Source organism: Sarcophilus harrisii, chromosome 3 (assembly GCF_902635505.1).
Source record: "Sarcophilus harrisii chromosome 3, mSarHar1.11, whole genome shotgun sequence".
Classification (NCBI taxonomy): Eukaryota; Metazoa; Chordata; class Mammalia; order Dasyuromorphia; family Dasyuridae; genus Sarcophilus; species Sarcophilus harrisii.
The window spans coordinates 327,636,883-327,657,004 of NC_045428.1; the positions used below are offsets into that span (position 1 = coordinate 327,636,883).

Here is a 20,122-nt window from a genome sequence, read left to right on the forward strand (position 1 = left end):
TGTCTTCAAGATGGTAGAATTGGTAAGTAGCAGAGTTAGGATGTGGGACCATCCTAAGGGACTTTTCTTTCCCAACCTGAAATCCAAATCAGTATCATACAGGACTTTTCTGGGGGAACTTCCTAACCTCAGAGTTGCTTTCCTGTCCTCACTCCATCTCTGTGTCTGTCCATGATCATTTAATTGTTTTTTCCCCATCAATCACAGGCAGTTTTTACATGCATATACCAGAAATAGTAAAAGTTAAGAATGTTAAGTGTATTGATTTGATATTGGAAGCTCTCCTTTAAAAATAAAACTATATAGGAAAATAATAATTTTGAAAATAGATGTGGGGTAGCATGATTATTTTCAATAATAAAGGAGTATTGATTTAAGGAAGGCTCCATTTAGAGCCTGTGTAGTTGACCCAGCCATTCTGAGAATAATTTGGAACTATACGTAAAGGCTATAAAACTGTAGCATTTGATCCAGTAATACCACTACTAGGTCTATATCCCAAAAAGATCATAAAAAAAAAAGAGAAAGAATTCATATACACAAAAATATTTATAGCAATTCTTTTTTTGATGGCAAAGAATAGGAAATGGAGGGGATGCCCATCATTTGGGGAATGGCCAAACAAATTGTGGTATATGAATCTAATGGAATATTATTGTGGTAATGATGAGCAGGTAGATTTCAGAAAAATCTGTAAAGATTTACATGAACTGATGCCGAGTGAATTGAGCATAACCAGAAGAACATTTTACACACAATAACAGCAACATGGTATGATGGTAAACTGTAATTCAGTTAGCTTCTTTCAGCAATACAATGATCTAAGACAATTCCAAAAGATTCAGGGTAGAAAATGCTAGCCACAGCTAGAGAACTATGGAATCTAAATGAAGATCTAAGATACTATTTTTACTTTATTGTTTTTGTTTTTATGACTTTTCCCTTTTTTTTTTTCTTGATTCTTTCACAAGATGACTAATGGGTAAATGTTTACATGACTGCACATGTATATCTTATGTCAGATTGTTAGCTGTCTTGGGAAGGGGGAGATGGAAGAGAAGGAAGGAAGGAAGAAAAAAATTTGAAACTCAGAATCTTATAAAAAATGAACATGAAAACAATCTTTACTTGTAATTGGAAAAAAATAAAATAATGAAAAAGAAAGGAAGGAAGGAGGTAAGTATATCAAAAGGTAGATAGGTTGTTTTTTTTAAAAATATAGTCCTTACATTCAAAAAGCTCATACTGTAATTGAGGGAGTCAACATATGTAAGAAAATTCAGCTAGAGGATGGCTAGAGAAGCTCGGGGTAGGTTGCAGGGCCAAGAGTCCTCAAGATGTCTTCTTTAGATGTCAGGTGTCTGGCACTAGAATTGTAGGGCAGATATGCCCAAAGAATCTTACAATAGAGTGGCAGAGTTGTCAGTCCTCTGCTTGGAAAATAATAGAATTGATTATCTAGGTTCTGCTGCTCATCCAGGCATTATGCATACTGGAGTTTGGGAGGGGAGGATAAAGGGAAAACATAAAAACTAAGTAGCAGGAAGGGAATTAAGGAAAAACATACCTCTGCCCTCCTCAACACAGCAAGCAATCTAATATGGGTCTACATGTACAATCGTTTTAAACATTATAACATTAATCATATTTGAAAAGAAAAATAGCCCTTGTGGGCTACTTAGAATGCCACATATTAATATCTTCATTCTGCCATTTTTATTTATTTTGTCAAATATTTCTCAATTACATTTTAATCTGGTTCAATCAGAATGATGTGGGTTGTGTTTGATACCTCTGTTTTCGAGCATTACCCCTAATCAAAAGGAATTTAAAAGCCATTCTAACTAGACCATCAGGTACATAAAGGGAAGTGATAACTAATAAATCTAGAAATGTAGATTATCCCAAATTTGAGATCCTCTAGGAAATGGAGAGCTATGAGAGTTTATTGAGCTGTAGAATAACAGGCTCATCTTAGGAATATCACTTTGTTAGATGTATGGAGAATGAATCAGAAAGGAAAGACTGGAGACAGAGAAAACAAACTATTGCAGCAGTCAAGATAAGAGGTGATAAGAGCCTACACTGTGATAGTGGCCACATTAGTTTAAAAAAAAAGTATGGAATGGATGTAAAAGATATTGTAGAGACAGAATCAACAAAACTTAGCTATTGATTAAATAAATGGGGACAGGGAGAATGAGATGATTTACAGTAGTGACTAGAAAAATTTTCATGCCTGTGACAGAAATGAGTAGACTCTAAATTGCTCCCATTTGAGTATAACTGCCTTGAAAAATTTTATTTTATTTGAGCTATATAAGCATCTGGAGTACACCTATCCAAAGCTTTTATGAAATTTAGTAGTGAAGAAACATGTCAGATGAAGCTAACTTTCATATAGGCAGAAATGCCCTTTGGATTTCAAAGTGAATATATTGCCTTACTTACTAGTTGTTGTTGTTTTTAATACCCTTTCATTTTTATGACTAAGGTTAAAGTGATATCCTAAAATCCTTTATGGAAACAAAATGTTCAAGTTAGAATCTGCTTTAGAGTCCATATCATCCAGCTTCTTAGTTTTGTTAGGTGAAGAATCTCAAGACCATAAAAGTAAAGGGACTTACTCAGTGTGACACAACTAGTGTCCACACCAGGACTAAATGCCAATCTCCTGACTCCTAATCCCATTATTTTCCTGCCCTGCTATACTCTGTATGGGGCACAGTAGGGACTTAACCCCATCTGTCTGCATTTCCTCATAAAATGAGCTGGAGAAGGAAATGGCGAATCCTCCAGTGTTTTTGCCAAGGAAACTTCAGATAGGATCATGAAGAGTTGGACATGACTGAAAAACAACTGAACAGCCACTGAAATACTTCCTTTTAGTTTAGTTTATTGATTTAATCCAAGGCAGCAAACTTGTAGCAAGGATCTGCTATGTGTAAGGCACTATGGGCTGGTGTCTAGGTATAGAAAGATGGCTGGTGTCTAGGTATAGAAAGATGAAAAACACCACAGTGCTCTAAGTTGGTTGCTTTTTAGTCTCCATTAAACTTTTTAACCTGCTTCCATATAAGGAGTAAAGGAAATTTTCCTTTCTTATTTGTGCTTTGCTATTATCTTTCAAGTGAATGGCTTTTTGCCTCCTTTAATACAAGGTCCGAAGGGTTAAGTCTTCATTACTGAACTATCATCATATGTTATATTAATGAAGGTGCCATTTAGTCAAATATCATTTCATAAATAAACTAAATGGCACATGTTTTTTAAAAATATATTTACTCATTTACATCAATAGTCAGATATTGAGTGTTCTACTTTATTATTTGTGCTGTTTTCAATTTAAATCGTGAAGATGAAAAATATATGCCTATGGTTATAAAACTTTTTAGAGAAGACACATTCCATGATTTATGTTAATATCAACTTATTTTGTTTATAATATTAATATCACCCTTTTTAAAAATAATACTTTATGGTTTACAGTAATTCCACAGGAATTTTATCTTCACAAGAATAAAGTATTTACTGGATCATAAATTTAGAGCCTAAGAGGTCTTTAAAAGTTGGCAAGTCTATTTTCCCTCTCTCCCCATTACCCCCACTTTTTTTGTAACTGGAGAGATCAAGGTCAAGAGAGATTGAATGACTTATCTAAAGTCAGTAGTAAGTGTTCAAACCCAGATCCTATGACTCAATTCCAGCATTCCATTACTATGTCATATTGCTTCCCTTAGAAGTGGAAAAGTTGTTTACAGTTAAGATAAGTGAAGCCTAGGGAAATTAAATTATTTTCCCAACTTTTCACACCTAATACTTGCTTTGTATTTTTAAAAACCTAAGTCTTCTGATTCCTCCATCAATATTCATTAAATTATGGTAGAAAATAATTCTAATTTCTTCTTGTCTAAAAATTGCTTTTAATTCACTGCATCTCAGTCCTAGGATTTTTTTTTTTTTCTACCCTATCCTATATACTAGTTTTCAAATAACAGTGTTTCTATAACCATCAATTAACCAGAAGTTTTAATTGACTTCTCATCTTCAGAATCCCAGATTCCTGTTCATTCAGGTGTTGTTTCACTTCATATACTTATTTGGCAGAAATAAAATTGAGACTTATCTTAAGCCTAGGATCCTCAAACTTTTTAAATAGGGGGCTAGTTCACTGTCCCTCAGACTGTTGGAGGGCTGACTATAGTAAAAACAAAAACTTTGTTTTGTGGGCCTTTAAATCAAGAAACTTCATAGCCCTGGGTGAGGGGGATAAATGTCCTCAGCTGCTTCATCTGGCCGGGCCGTAATTTGAGGACCCCTGCCATTTGTAAACTAAAAATGGATCTAGGACCTAAATATTAAAAGGCATGCCATTAAAAAAAAGAAAGATCCAATCAAATACTTTAGAGTTAGGGCTAGGAGGAAAAATTTTAATCCAATGAGATAAAAATGATTACCAAAAAGAAGATAATTTGAATTATATAAAACTAAAAAGGTTTTGGATAAATAATTAACATAATTAGCATAAGAATGAATACAGTCACTGTGGGAAAAAATTTAATCAGATATCTCTGATATAGAAAACTAACAAATAAACAAGACAAAGTTTACTCCTCAGTTAATAAAAGTCAAATGATACGAACCAAGATTTCCCAAAAGAAGAATTGAAAACTATTAGTCATCATTTAAAGGATTGTTCTAAATCACCAATAATAAAAGAATTGCAAATCAACTGTGAGGTTTCATGTCATACCAGACAAATTGGAAAAGACAAGAATAATCAGTATTGGAGGGGTTGTGAAAAGATGCACATTAAAATACTCTAAAAAGATACTTTCTTTCCATATCCACCTTACCCTAGATTACTGCAATAGCTTCTTAAGTATTCTCCCTTTCTCAAGCCGCTCACTGTTCCAGTTCATTCTATCTACTGCCACCAAAGTAATTTTCCTTAAGTATATTTATGAACATGTCACTCCTCAACTGAATCAACTATGTTGACTTCTGGTTTGACTCTAGGATCAAATATAAACTACTGTTTAGATAAAAAAGTCTCAAACAACCTGATCAACTTTAATTTCCATTTTATTGGACTTAGTTCTCCTGTTCTCTTTAATCCAGTCAAGGTGGACCCTTTCTCTATATCCTTACTTAGGAAGTGCCATTTCCCATCTTTATGCAGATCCATCCCACTCCTAGAATGTACTTTTCCTTTAAGAAATATCCTCATAGAGTCCCCCTCTCTTTCTTGAAGATGCAGTTGAAGTGCTATTTTCTGCATTAAACCTTTCCTGATACTTACCCTAGTTCAATGCATATGCCCTCCCTCTTAACTACTTTTGTGTATGTGTCTGTCTCTATTTGTGTTTATTGCCCCCACCTCAATTACAAGTAGAAATTGTTTCATTTTTTTGTGCTTTGTATTATCAGCACCTAATACAGTGGTATATAGTGAACTCTTAACAAATACTTGACTTATTGATAGAGTGATCCATAGTAAAGTATATCTAAACAGAACGAGAAGAATAGTGAGCACAATAATGTGTGAACAATCACCAGCCCTGAAGTCAGGAGGACCCAAGTTCAAATCTGGCCTCAGACATTTAACACATCCTGGCTGTGTGACCTGTGTGCACTGTGAATACCATATGTAATGCTCGATTTGGCTTTATTGAACTACTTTCTTAAACACTTTATGAGGGGGGGAGTGAGGGATATATTGAGAGATATAGGTGATATAGAAACGGAAGAGATCAATAAAAATCCAAAAATCCAAGTTACTTAACTCCAATTGCCTGAGCAAACAAAGACAACAGCAAAACAACAGAAGCCAAGTTCTGTGAAATTATTATGCCCAAGCTTGGCCACAGATATGACACTGTACTTTGCTCCTTTCTTTGCAGAGGTAGAGCATGATGGATACCACATATAATGCTGGATTTGACTTTATTGAACTATTTTAAAAAAAACACTTTCTTATGAGGGGGGAAGTGAGGGACATATTGAGAGATATAGGTAATATAAAAACAGAAGAGATCAATAAAAATCCAAAAGCTGCCTGCTGCTCACCTTACTAAAGCAATGTGGCACTCGGGGAAGTCAATTCACCATTTCACCCCTCACCTTAGACCTAAGTGGAAACATTCTAGGACCCTGAACCAAAAGAGAATAGTATTGGCCTTGCTTCCGTCTCAGCCCCTATAGTCATCAATGGGAAGAGAAATCTATGAAGAAATAGCCCACCTTCCTTAACACTATCAAAATCAACCACTAACAGACTGCCATTGATGGGACAGCCCCAGGAATGCCAGTGTCCTACAGACTACTAAGCTTGCTTCTAGCCAAGTTTTTGCCATATCATTCCCCCAAATGCCATTATTATGGAAAGCAGTCCTATATGGAGATACAACCTGACATGTTCTGGAGAAGCCTTCTCGACAACTATAGCTTCTGATGCTATCAAATGATTTAAAATAAAAAATGTATGAATTTGTTATTGAGAAATGACTTTAGAGGAAATGTGCTACCATCTCCTTTAATGCTTTAACCTAAAGACCATGAGATCTTTCCAGTTCATGTACAGCTTTAAACTTGTATATGGGTCACTTCTCCCATCAGAATGTGAAAAGTGAATGTACTGCTTCTTGAGAACAAGGACTGTTCTCAAGTTCTTTTCTTTCTTTCTGTATCCTCAGAAGTTAATGTACATAATATGCACTAAGTATTTTGTTATTTATTCATTCTGAACACTTCCCCTATATGGACTATAAGGATTGGCCATGTTTTTCAGTGGCTAGAGTGCCAGATCTGGAGTCAGGAAGACTCCTCTTCCTGTATTCAAATCTAGCCTCTTAGGTATGTGACCCTCCCAGTGTCACATAATCCTCTTTTCTAAATTTCCTCATCTGTAAAACAAGTTAGAGAGGGAGTTGGTAACCACTCTAGCATTTTCGCCAAAAATAAACCACACAAACAAAAATGGGGTCACACAGAGTCAGACACAGCTCATACTAATACTAAAATATGTTCACAGACATACTACCACTCATACTTAAAAGCTACCATTAAATAATGCCTCAAGAGCAAAAAGTAATTTAAAATTTCCTTTGTTAAAATATGGTATACAGTATGTTTTATGTATTCAAAAACTGCATAAATTGGTGACATCTATCATTAGGTTGGCATTTGACCAAATGAGCAAAAATAGGCATTTGGTGCTTTTTTTCTTGTAAAATATTAACCATCCCAATTTTGGGACTTGGGGTTTCAGGTTGTGAGAGCTGCAGAGGAAGCTGCTTCTACATTGGCCAGTTCTATACATCCTGAGCAGTGTATCAAAGTGCTTTGCCCAATCATCCAGACTGCTGACTACCCCATCAATCTAGCTGCCATTAAGATGCAGACCAAAGTTATTGAGAGGATTTCCAAGGAGTCCTTGCACCAGCTCCTCCCTGACATAATCCCAGGCTTGCTACAGGTAAGGCTTGGGCTAATCAATATCTATGAGGTATGTACTGTTGCTGCATTTTATGGCTGGTGGTGTGGCTGATGTTTGAACTAAACTATTGATTAATAGGCCAGATAGAACTATTCAGCTAAAAGTAATCTTAGAACTTTTTATCTTGTTTACAAGTGCATCTTTATTCATAAGAAAGAGGAGAATTAGATGGTGTACTGCCTGTGCTGTTGGCATTTCATAACCTGTGTATGCAGTAGTACCCAAGGTGTCATTGAGATTCTGTGATCTTTCCCTGTATTAACTTGAATCTAAACTTTTCCTTAGTGTGACCTTGCTTTCAAAAAATTTACATAGAGTGAGGAAAATAAAATATAAAGATTACTAATAGTAATGGGCAGTATCTCACAAGTGTCACAAAAATGATCTCAATAAAGTGCTGCAGGATTTCCAAGGAAGAAGATATATTGCTGAACAAAATGATCATCAAAAGGTTAAAATTAGAAGAGTGCCTCAGTCTATAAATGAGGAACTGAAGTCTAAAGGCTGAGCTGGCCCTTGAAATATCAATAAAGTTTCTGTAAGTGGGATGTGGAAGAGAGTGGAGAGTGGAAAGTGGACTGCAGATTAAAAAAAAAACAAAAAACCCTTCCAAAAATGGCATCTGCAAGGCCCAGAAAATGTGGGCCATATTTAGGGAAAAATAAGTAAAATACTTTAGATTGACTAGGGCATGTTTACCCCTGTGAGAGTAATGGTAAATGAGATTCAAAAGGTAAGTTAGGGCCAGACTATTGGAGGACTTTGAATTTGTAACTATCATACTTAAGTCCTTGTTGAAGGGGAACCATTAAAAAGTTCTGAAGGTAACAATCAGAGCAAGGAAACATGCTACTAGTAGGAATGTGGTTTGTTCTATACCTTTTTTAAAAAGTATTGTTTTTATAAGTGAAACTTGTTCTGTTTTGGGGAAAAGAAGAAAACATAACTTGGCATTTTTTCTTTTTGTTTTTCATTTTTTTATCTTTTGATGTCACTCCAGTGTTCTTTATATTTCACTTTATGTTCAATTTTATTTTTTCTGTTTTTTTGGCCACCCAGGCATCATGTGGAGCTCAGTCCAATTGAGTCTCAGCTACCTTTAGATGAAAATTTCTTGCATTTACTTCAAGAGGTCGAATATATCCATATAACTTTTTTCCCCTCTTTTTTTCTTTCTCTGATAACTGCACATAAACCCTCTTAGATTCCCTGCTAGCTGCAAATACAGAATAGGACAATCAACATGCACATTCATGAAGATGTTGAAAGATTAGTTTCATCTTTAATTTTATGTATTCCTTTGTTTCTGGTCCTATAGGGCTATGACAACACTGAAAGTAGCGTTCGTAAGGCCAGTGTGTTTTGCTTAGTGGCAATATATTCTGTTATTGGAGAAGAACTGAAGCCTCACCTTGCACAGCTCACAGGGAGCAAGGTTTGTATAATATTGCAATAGTCTTTATATTTCTAGATATATCTCTCCATGGTTCCACAAACCAGCTTTGATATCAACCTATTGGCAGGCTTTATCACCTTATAAGTTTTAGCTTAGCCATGTTTTTCTCTCTCCCTTCTTCCCCCAAGAAATTTCCTAAAGATAAAAAAGACAAAATATTCAATGTAAATGGCTTTATATCTATTCCAAAATGATACTGTAAAATAATCTAGTGATTCAATTTGTGTTTCATCTTTCAATACTGGTTTTTTTAATTTTGTTCTTGATTCCTGGATAAAACAGCATCAGAGGCATCTTTGTTTTACTCTTCCCATTCCAAGCTAATGTTGGGAATGTACTGGCTTTTATTTCTCCTAAATTGCTATATGACTCCTATGTTTAGTTCCTAGGTCCAAAGAAAACTTTTCAAACCTTGCTTTTTTTAATCCTTTGCACTATATTTACATAGCAAGAACTTCGTAAGGATTACAATCAGCTCAGAAGGTAGAGTTATGTAATGTTATCTCCATTTTAGACATAAGGAAACTGAGGTGCAGAAAAAAGGGACTTGGTCAGAGCCCCAAGTTTAGGTTTTTGGATTTTGTTGGGTTTTTTTTTTGAAACATAAAAAATTTTTATAGCTTTTCCAGAAATCAAACTAACTCCCATATAATTGTGATGTCCTGAAGGTTCTTGACAACAATGCTTCACTTTCACTAGATGTTCACTTCCAAAAATAGAAGGAAAAAAAACAAGAAGCTAAATGTGTAGTGCAAATAAATGGCTATAGGTTTCTGCTGTTGACTTAACTCAGAAATAGGGAACCCTTTTTTCTGTCAAGTATCATGTGGATATTTACACATCATGGGCCATACAAAATTATCATTGTAAAGAACTCAAGCAGTGGGAGGTTGTTGTTGCCTTCAGTTGCCTTGACCAGACCAGACCAAATGATTTCTTATATAGGCCTTATAAGGCCTGCAGACCTGATGTTCCCCACTCTTGATTTAACAGAATGAAGAAATAAATAATTGTGGCACTGCTTCTTGCAAAGGAATTGGTCCAGTTAGATACAAATGAGGAATAAACACATTTCTCTCAGAATTATTTAATGCAGCAACTTTGCTCAATTTTTAGGGGGAAGAAGAATGTTCTTTTGTTTCCTGGGATGCTGAAATAATTTAGTTTAGATGACTTAGCAGACCCATGATTTTGTTAATGTCAAAACTTTCTATGCTGGGAGAGATCACAATCCCTCCACACTTTGTCATCATGCACAGCTCTTATCTGTGTCTTCTGTAAATTCTACATTGAAGATCCACAAGGCCTCCATTCTACTGTTTCTTTTAAAATTCCAGAGATACCTGTATACCACTTGAGGTATAATGTTATGTTTTACTCCTCCCACTTCTACTATTAATAATAATTAATCATATTTATGTAGCACATTAAGTTTGCAGAACACTTTATGTCTCCTTTGATCTTTGATCCTCGTAACCACACTTATTTAGATGAATCTTATCCTCATTTTACAAATGAGGAAACTGACACAGACAGGTTAGTGATTTACCCTGGTTCACAAAGCTAAGTATCTGAGGTAGCATTTGAACTCATGTCTTTCTAACTCCAAATTCAGCCTTTTATCCATTGTTCCACCCACTGTCTATTAAATAATCCACCCACCTCCTTTTCCAGCATTATACATTTTCATAGATATGCCATTTCCCCCATGCCAGTACCTTCTGATAACAATCATCCTCAGCTATCCCATCTCTTGATAGGATTCATTTGTTGTTCCTCGAAACAAGAAGAAGCTGGGAGATAACTTTTGTTAATACTAATATTAGACATTTGTATAATTCTTTATTCTTTTCCATACCATGGAATTTTCACATCCATTTTCTCCTTTTTACCATTATTACAATCCTATGAAGTAATAGAATGGAAGTAGGTTTAATTATCCCCATTAGAATGAGAAACAAAAACTTAGGACCAAAGCAGTTTGATGGTAACCCCTACAGTCACAGCTAAGTAATTTTGGAACCAAAACAAGAGTCCCAAGTCTTTCAAAATCAAATGAAATAATATAATTGTTATATTCCTTTGCAAAGTGTAAAGTGTCAGATGTTAGCTTTTTTATTATTTCTCCCAACTCACTGTACTTTTCACTATTACTAGTAATAACTAACTAGTAGAAATATGTAACTTATGATGAAGCTTGGATTCTATTTTGATTTAAAAGTTTTTTAATTCAAAAAGAAAAATAAATTTTATAATAACTTGTAATAATTTTTACAATAGTCCTTTCTCTACTCTCACACCCAGAATGTAGACCTTTCTTGTAAGAAAAACTTTTCAGCAAAAACAGTTCTTATGGGGCAGCTAGGTGGCGCAGTGGATAGAGCACTAACCCTGAAGTCAGGAGGACCTGAGTTCATATTTCGTCTCAAACACTTAATACTTCCTAGCTATGTGACCTGGGCAAGTCACTTAACTCCAATTGCCTTGGGTGGGGGGAGAAAGAACTCATATATAATTGCCCCGGCTTTTTTGGCCAGTCAGCATTTCAGGCATTACAGATATTTGTACGTCACTGTCACTCAGAAATCAAAAGGAAACTTAGTTTTCTATATCCTTATTTAAAGTTATATAGATAAAAAGTCATTTTAGGGAGAACGCAACAGTGACAGAGTAAGAAAAATAGGCTTCATTTAGAAGGTTGTACCTGCATCAAATTTGCAAAGGGACAAGAGATTTAAAAAATAAGGTGAAGATAGCCAGTATCAAGTCATGGAGAAGGAAAATACAGTTTTCTGTATGAACAACTGTAAGAAAGCTATTTTGCTTGAAATGTATTTTGTCTAAAAGAATGTGATGTATAAGAAGATTAGTTGGTAAGTGGCATTAAATACTAAACAGGAGTCCTAGAAATAAATAAGGAGCCCCTGGAGTTTATTGAGTGGATCAATAATGACATGGTCAGATTTTTTCTAATATAGGAAAATAGCTTTGGCAGATCTGTGAAGGATGAAGTAAAATGAATTTGGGTGACCTTGTTGGGGCTTTTGCAGTAGTTTAAACAAGAGATGATAAGGACCTGAGCTAGGTGGTAGCTATGTAATTGAAGAGATGACAGCTTTGAATGTTGAGATGTTGTAGAGATTATTAAAAAAAAAAAAAAAGATTTGGCAGCTGATTAGTTATTTAGAAGTTACAAAGAGTTTAGGAATCAAGGATAATACTAACATTGAAAACCTGAGCAACCAATTGCTTTACAGTAATAGGATTATTCAAGAGGGGTGGAGTGGGAATGACATATTGGATTCTCTTTTGGATACCCATAGACATCCAGTTTGAATTGTCTAATCATAGCTGATGAATCTGGTCTGGAGCTCAGGAGAGACAAGAGCCAGATAAATAGATTATATTCATCAGCATAGTTATTATTAAGCCTATGGGAACTGATGAAGTCACCAAAAGAATAGAGAGAGAGAAAAAGAAGAGGGTGTTGGGCAGAATATTTGGGTTACTCCCACAGCTGGTGGGCATGATACAGATGAGAAGCAGCAGCCAAATAGATAGGAAAACCAAGGGGAAAAAAGGAGTCAAAAACACTCAGAAAAGAAGGTGTTTTGTTCAGAAGTGTCCAGTACTACAGATATCAAGGATGAGATCTTGGGGTGACTGGGCCGTTTCAGGTAAATGACAAGGTCAGAAGCTAGAGTGCCAAAAGTCAATAGAAGAGGAAGTAGAGGTAACATGGGTAGATGGCTTTTTCTAGGATTGTTACTTTCGTGTTCTGAAATTTTGGCATGAAAATTCTGCGGATTTATCCAGAGCCTAACTCTTGTGGTCTTTAAATATCCATACCCTGTAACCTAGTCATCTGGTCAGAAATTTTTAAAAAATATAACCCAGTCAATGGAGAAAAGGTAGAAAGACTTTCCATTCAGCTAAAGTGTAATAAACTGAAGGAAAAGAATGTCATGTACTGTCACTAGGCAATCACAGCTTCACAAAATTTATGTGAAAACTAGAAAGTACATGAAAGTTTCATTCTTTTTGGATTTTATTTATGATTCTGACTTTTTTTGTCTTTTCTGTTTAAAAAGCCTGATAGGATAATTCCACCACTGTTGACAAAAGCCACATATAGTTGTGATCACCCCAGGTGAAGAGAGAAAAATGAATGGAACACTTAGGCTTGTAAAGCTATTGCTTTATTACCCAGCTCTAATTTGTTTCATTGAACTAGGGATTTCAAAGTTCTCTGGTCTTTGTAGTTTTGATCAGATATATTTGTCTACATCATCTATCCTTGTTTACCTTTCTTAGCATAACTTAGAATTTTCTGGTTTTTCAGGTTGTTTAAAAAAATTTTTTTGTACATAGGTAATTTTTAAATTGCTATGCTTACTTTGATAAAATACGTTAGTTTTTCATCATAGTTTAAATAGCATGAATTTTATAGTTTTATTTTGAGGTTCAGCTTCATAGTTTTAAGAGTTCTTTGAGCCCGTTAGGTTTACATTAGGTTACATGTAACCGTTAGGTTACATTACAACCCTATTTTTAAAACTTTGTCTGATAATTCATTCTTATCTTTTCTTTTCAGATGAAGCTATTAAATTTGTATATAAAGAGGGCCCAAACCACCAATAGCAACAGCAGTTCATCTTCAGATGTTTCAACGCACAGTTAATGGAAATATCTGGACTTATTTGTGTAGACTTAGAAGCAATCAGTGGTGCCTCTCTGAGACCTTTCTTCTCCCCTTTTCTTCATTGGCACGCCCAATCAGTACAAGGAGGCCACACAGATATTTATTGCAATCAGTATTTTGGTCCTTTCAAGCTTTTGTGTAGAATCTTATTGGTATTGAATGTAAAGGAAGCAAGGCCTGTGTTGCAGTCTTCATACAAAAAAAAAAAAAAAAAAACAGCCATAACATGTTTGTGCAGCCTGCTGAAATCTTTAAAAGGGGGTTTAGATTACAGCGTTATAACAATGAACCCCTCTTGGTTAAACTAAAGTGATTAATTTGTTTTAAGTTAAGTTGATACAGACTTGAGGTTTTAGGATCGTGTCAGTTTCTTCATAATATTTTGTTTCATTATGGGTGTGACCCTTGGCTGGATCCTGCGCCTTTCACAAAGGAAACAATGAAAGTGGTATGGTGTGTGTATTTAAGTTGTTGTTTGAATCCTACTGAAATGTGAATTATGTCTTAGAAAACATTTAAAATTAAAAATAGCCTTTTACCCTGTTAACTGCTAAACACCCCATAGGTTTTCATTTTCAGTCTTTTAGCTGTATATAACACGCTCTAGCTTTTTAGTGTAGATTCTGAAAACTGATGACTCTTTAGTACTGACTTCAAGTTAAAGCTTACTTTAATTGCGTGATATTTGTTTTCAGGGCTTAAAATTTCTTAACAGCTATTTTAAAGTTCATTTGAATTCAAAAACAAAAACCAGAGTAAGACAAAAGAAGTCATGTAGTGAAATTCTATTTGCAAGAATTGTAGGGGAAATCTTACTCTCAGGATCTTTGTAGAAACATAATTTAAATACTACCCATTGAACAAATTTAGAGACCTTAAAAATCGAAGAGTGACAACTAATATTTGATATTTTATTCTTGACTTTTAGTTTATCCCAGAGTTTCAAGATTAAATTTTTCTCAATTCATAGAGTAATGACAGTTACAGAATTTTAAAATTTGACTTTTCTTTTTAAGTAGAATCAGAGAGTATAGGGATAGTATAGATCACGACTCAATAGATCATGACTCAGTCATTTTTCATTCTCTAAACCAAAATTATTTTCTAATGATTTGTTGAAATAAACACTGACAAGAAAAATTGCATGTCCATTATAATATGCGATAGTGAAAAGGAGGGGATCCTAAAATTTAACTCCAAGTAAAATTAATTAATTAATCTTATAGGAGGTAAAATTTCAATTCTCCCTGTTAGCCCTCTCCACAACTTACCTGACAGGTTTAGAATTCAGAGTAATAATAGAATAGAAGATGGAAGAAAATGAGTAAATTTTTCCTTATTCTAAAATTATTTTAGATATTTTATTAAAAAATATAGTATGCACTGAAAATGAATGCACTGTAATGTCCATAAACTAATGCAGTGTTTTCACACTACAGGATGGACTTCTAAAGTGTAATTTAAATATGTAGGAAATACATAGCTGCTCCTGTTAGAATTTAGTGGTGAAAAATATTCTATCTGATTCATCAACACTTGCCATTTGATTGGAATAATAATTTATTTTAGGAAAGAGCAACAAGGGGAAAACCAAATTTTCTGAGAAAGATTTTTACAATGTTAATTCTTATCCTTTTATAATATCTGTCCACTCTAAAGCATGCTAATTGAAAATAAGTGATAATGGCTGTCTTAAATGCATTAAATTTTATCATACATCTAAAAAAATTTTTTTGGTGACAGACAAATGTGACTGAATGTAATTGGCATATTTGGGGCTGCAAAATATGAGACCAGGCCTTACTTTCTTGATCAAATAATATTTTGTTTGTTGACAGATATTCATTAATGTGATTTTTCTTTCACTACACAAGTCAGTTAAAGATTCATTATTCTCTACTGTAGAATGTGTTGCACCATAGAAGAAACATTCTGGTTAGATTATTTATCAATTCATTTAAATATAATGTATATAGTAAGTTTCCCTTTCTCTCCCTTCCCTTATTCCCTTAAAAAGTCCTGCATCCCCTCTGTCATTTAGTTTGGAAGTATCTTGAATGTTGCCTAATTTCCTTGTAGTACTCAAAGGGCTAGCCATGAACACCACTTGCATAACCTTCAATCTCTTTAACTTACCAAAAAGAGAGAATGTACAATCGTCAGCAAATATCAAAGTCTCTTGGCTTACAGATCTGGAAACTCTGATATATACACCAAGGAGAGCAAATCTGCATGTTGCCCATCACATCATCCTGAAGGTGAGAGCAGAGCCCGGCTGCCCCAGCCAAATTTCAGCAACTGTAGCTGCCTTTCCTTGCCTTTTCTGTCGTTTAGGGCACTCGCTAATTTAAAAAAGAAAGAACGAACAAGAAAAGAAAGAAAAATAATTCAACAGAAACTTTGCCTCCCCTGCTTACCAACTCTGAATTTTCAATGCCCTGAAAGAGCCCATCACCCTCTGGACCTTGGGGTTGCTATTCATTGTGCTATTGACACCACTAAGCTAGGGCATGGGCAAACCACTTGATCCATATTCCCCATTCCCCCACCTCCAGGTTTTAAGTACTGTAGTTCTCATGTAGTGCAGAAGTATTGAGGCATGTGGCTTTCTCAAAGTACACCATGTGTGCTTGGCTGGATGACAAATGACAATAATACAAAACTGTCTTTTCTATTGCTTATTATTAGCTTCTCAATAATCTATATAAGTAATGCAACTTGCATCTTTGTCATATAAAAACTACTTTTCCTTTCCCCAGTACCCTTTATTTATCAAGCATAATGTTACATATTAAAGGACAGCAAAAAGAACGTTGTAGAATTACGAATTACAGCCGGACTTTGCTAACAATAATGTTTGGAAATAAAAAGGAAAAGCTATGAAAAATGACAACCACCAGAATGGTTTGTTTCCAGTGTGTTCACACGCATGGTTCTTCACACATACATAAACACACACACACACACACACACACACACACACACACTTTTTTTGCTTTTTGTCATGTTACATCCATATCTGTATTTATATATTAATATTTGTTTCACTTTTAAGTGTATCATGGCAAATGTACAGATGTTTTTGTTAACATTAACGTGATAGGATTTGCTAAAAAAAAAAAGACAAAAAAACCCTTTTGAGTTTGCCCTAGAATAAATAAAGCTTACATTTAATTTCTTGTGATTGTGTGTCTTTTTCGCCAAGTTGTTCAAACTTTGTGCTATATTAGCCTACAATCAAAATGTGGCTTTAGAGTTTGATTAGGCTGGTAGAGTATTTTCTTTTAAAGAGTTGAAAGCAGATGAAATTCATGAATTCTAAGGGAGAGAGTATTTCCTTTGTGTCATTTGAATCCCAGGTCAATTTGGATATAGCTTTAAATCCTACATTCCCCTAGGTATAAGTCTAAAAGCATGGCCAACTAGAAAATGAACCAATCTGATCTGTGTCCAAAGAATCTCACTTCTCTGTTCATTTTCTTGACTGTTAAATAGGAGGGGTGGGTAGGTGATTTCTAAAGGCCTTTCCAGCTTCAAATCCTATGTCCCATTGTGCAAGAACCACAAAGAATAGCCATACAACAAGCCATCCTCTAGCTTTCTGAAAGTAAAGCAAGGAACAAGACAAATGCAGTGATAAAACAAGTATTGATCCTGGGGTTCCAGAGGAAGGCCCAGTTTTTACTTCTGACTGCTACTAAATAAAAATCTATGATTTGAAGCCAATCAGTACCATCCTAACTCTAAATGGAGCTATATACTTATATAATGCTAAGATCCTATATCCAAATATGATTTCATTAGAATAGACATTCCTTCCCAAATATAAATAATAACCCTTCAGTAAATTTATTTCTGAATTGCCAAGGCCAAAACAATTTATCACCTTTGAATTAAATGTGGTAGATTTCTCTGAATTTATCTAGATCGGTCCTAGATATACTGTTATCCTGCCTGTTATAAGGCCCATATGTCAAGCCTTTCTAATGAGTTGTGATGGCATAATTTTTAGTATTACTCCAGTGTTAACTTCCATGTCACAATACGGTATTGGAGAAAAATAAGTTTGCCCTTTCATCCCCATTCTCAGCCCACTTCCTCCATCCATCCCTAGCACATGCAAAATTCTTTATCTCTTTAACCCAGGATTAGTCTATAGTACCATTTTAGGTATCATTTACATCTGATCTACTGATTAAAAATGAAATAAAGCATTCTCAAAAACTAGATCTATGTAGAATCAACAGCTCATTTCCAAACTCAGAAGTTTCTCCAGAACTAGAACACTAGTCTAATAAGGAAGTTGAGTCATGTCTAAACTCTACCACAAATTATAATGGGAAAATTCTAATCTTCACACTTTTAATTTATTTCATAAAATCAGGAAATTGAACTAGTTGATTCTTAATGTTCTGGATTTTACAGTTTTAAGTCACACCCTGAGCTCCTTGAAGGCAGATTTACCCATTTAAAAAAGAATAGCTAATATTTACATTGTACTTGCTATGTGTTAGGCACTGTGCTAAGCTCTTTATAATTACCTCCCTTCATCCTTACAACAACCCTAAAAAATAGATGCTAATATTATTCCCATTTTACAGATGAGGAAATTGAGACAAACAGGTTAAATGACTTGTGCTGGATCACATAGCTAATAAGTGTCTAAGGCCAAAATTGAACTAGGATGTTCCCGATTGTAGGCCTTGCATTCTAACCACTGTGTCAATACAGTCCTATGGGATAAGGTTGTAAAAGTAATACCCTCATTTTACAAATAACACAATTTGAAAAGGTGTGCTTGCTTAAGGTGAAACAGCTTGCAAAAAGGCAGAATGCTTAAGAGAATATATTTAGGTGGAACAGTGAATAGAGCATGGGATCTGGAATAGGGAAAATCCAGCCTGAGCTCAAATCAAGTGTCAGATGCTTACTAGCTGTGTGAATCTGGGCAAGTTAATCCTGTTTGCCTCAGTTTCCTCATGTATAAAATGGGCTGGAGAAGAAAATGGTAAATCTCTCATAGTTTTGCCAAGAAAACCCCAAATAAGGTCATGAAGAGTCAGATGTGACTGAAACAGCTGAACAACAATACTTGAATCCAAATCCAGTCATCTTTTTGTTGCAGAATGCTTTTTTTTTTTTCTCTTGCCATTTACAGTCATGTTCAACTCAATTCTTTGTGACTGCAAGTGGGATTTTCTCTCAGCAAAGATGCTGGAGTGGTTTGCCATTTCCTTCTCCAGCTCATTTTGCAGATGAGAAAACAGGCAAATTAAGTGACTTGCCCAGCCTAACACAACTAGTAAGTATCTGCGGCCAGATTTGAAGCCAAGTCTCTTCTATTTATTTTATATGTCTATCTCTAAAGATGATAATAAAGTGACATGTTGTTATACATAGAGTCTAAAATAATTGTTTGAGATGATAATTAAATTTTTTTGTCAATGTACCCTCTTTACCATCTTTCTGAAAAGTTAGTAACTTATTAGCAATTTGAGGACATTTTAGCACCACCCTGTTATACCAATCAATGGATGATTGGAGGTGGAGATTTCTTTGTTTTACTTCTAGGTGATTTGCATTGTTTCCCTCTTGGGAAGCAATACTTCTAGGATCTGCAGGAAACTTTAAGAAGTAAAAGAAGAGAAGTTAGTAAGGGGAAAACTGTTTTCACATAGTTTAGCTTCAACTACTAAGATTTTTAGAGAAGAGGGGACAGGGATTCATTCACAGTTTGCATTTCTTATCATATAACTCTAGAATAGAAATATTTTATTATTAAATATATATGTAAAACAACATGCATATGATTTCATCATACATTATTTTCAAAGTAAGTTTCATATAAACTCCTTCATTTCATCTTTACTATAACCTTGTAAAGATTTGCAGTGATTCTTGCAATATAGTTTCAACGCCACCATTCTACAGAAACTACTTTCCCAAAACTCATCATTACTCTCTTAATTGTTCAGTCCTATAGCCATTTTTCACCCAGCTTCTGACACTGCTAATTCATTATTCATTATTAGCTTCATTATTAGCTTCCATGACACTGTGGTCTCTTGGTTCTACTTCTTGTCTCCTTTGTTTGATCATCATGAACCTCCCACCCCTTAAGACTCTGACATTAGCCCTCTTCTTTCTCTATACCTTCACCCTTTGTTCATCTCATTTGCTACCATTCAGTTCAATTATGTTCCTTGTGCAGATCTCAAATCTATATATGCTGCATCTCTGATTGCCTGTTTATGGAACTGTTAATAGGATCTCCCACTGGTATCCCATACTTAAAATGTACAAACTGCTCCCCAAACCCATTCCTCCAACATCCACATTTCTTTCTTTTGGTGAAGGATATTTCCATCCTCCCAGTTGTCCAGGTTTATAAATTCAAGGTTATCCTTGACCACTCCTTTTTCCTCAATATGAGAGCAGTTGCCAAGTGCACTGATTCTTCTTCAAT

At 34.9% G+C, this 20,122-nt stretch overlaps 1 protein-coding gene across 47 annotated transcripts in view; it reads left to right on the top strand.

The window, feature by feature from the left end:
* Nucleotides 1–16,795, top strand: part of CLASP1 (cytoplasmic linker associated protein 1) — a 319,850-nt gene extending 303,055 nt beyond the window's left edge. For all 47 annotated transcript variants that reach the window (XM_031959887.1, XM_031959906.1, XM_031959896.1 and 44 more), the window contains 3 exons: nt 7,271–7,477; nt 8,817–8,933; nt 13,549–16,795. In XM_031959887.1, the coding sequence (XP_031815747.1) occupies nt 7,271–7,477; nt 8,817–8,933; nt 13,549–13,635 (411 nt within the window). In that variant the 3' untranslated portion in view covers nt 13,636–16,795. The remainder of the gene's footprint in view (nt 1–7,270; nt 7,478–8,816; nt 8,934–13,548) is intronic.
* Nucleotides 16,796–20,122: the final 3,327 nt, after the last annotated feature.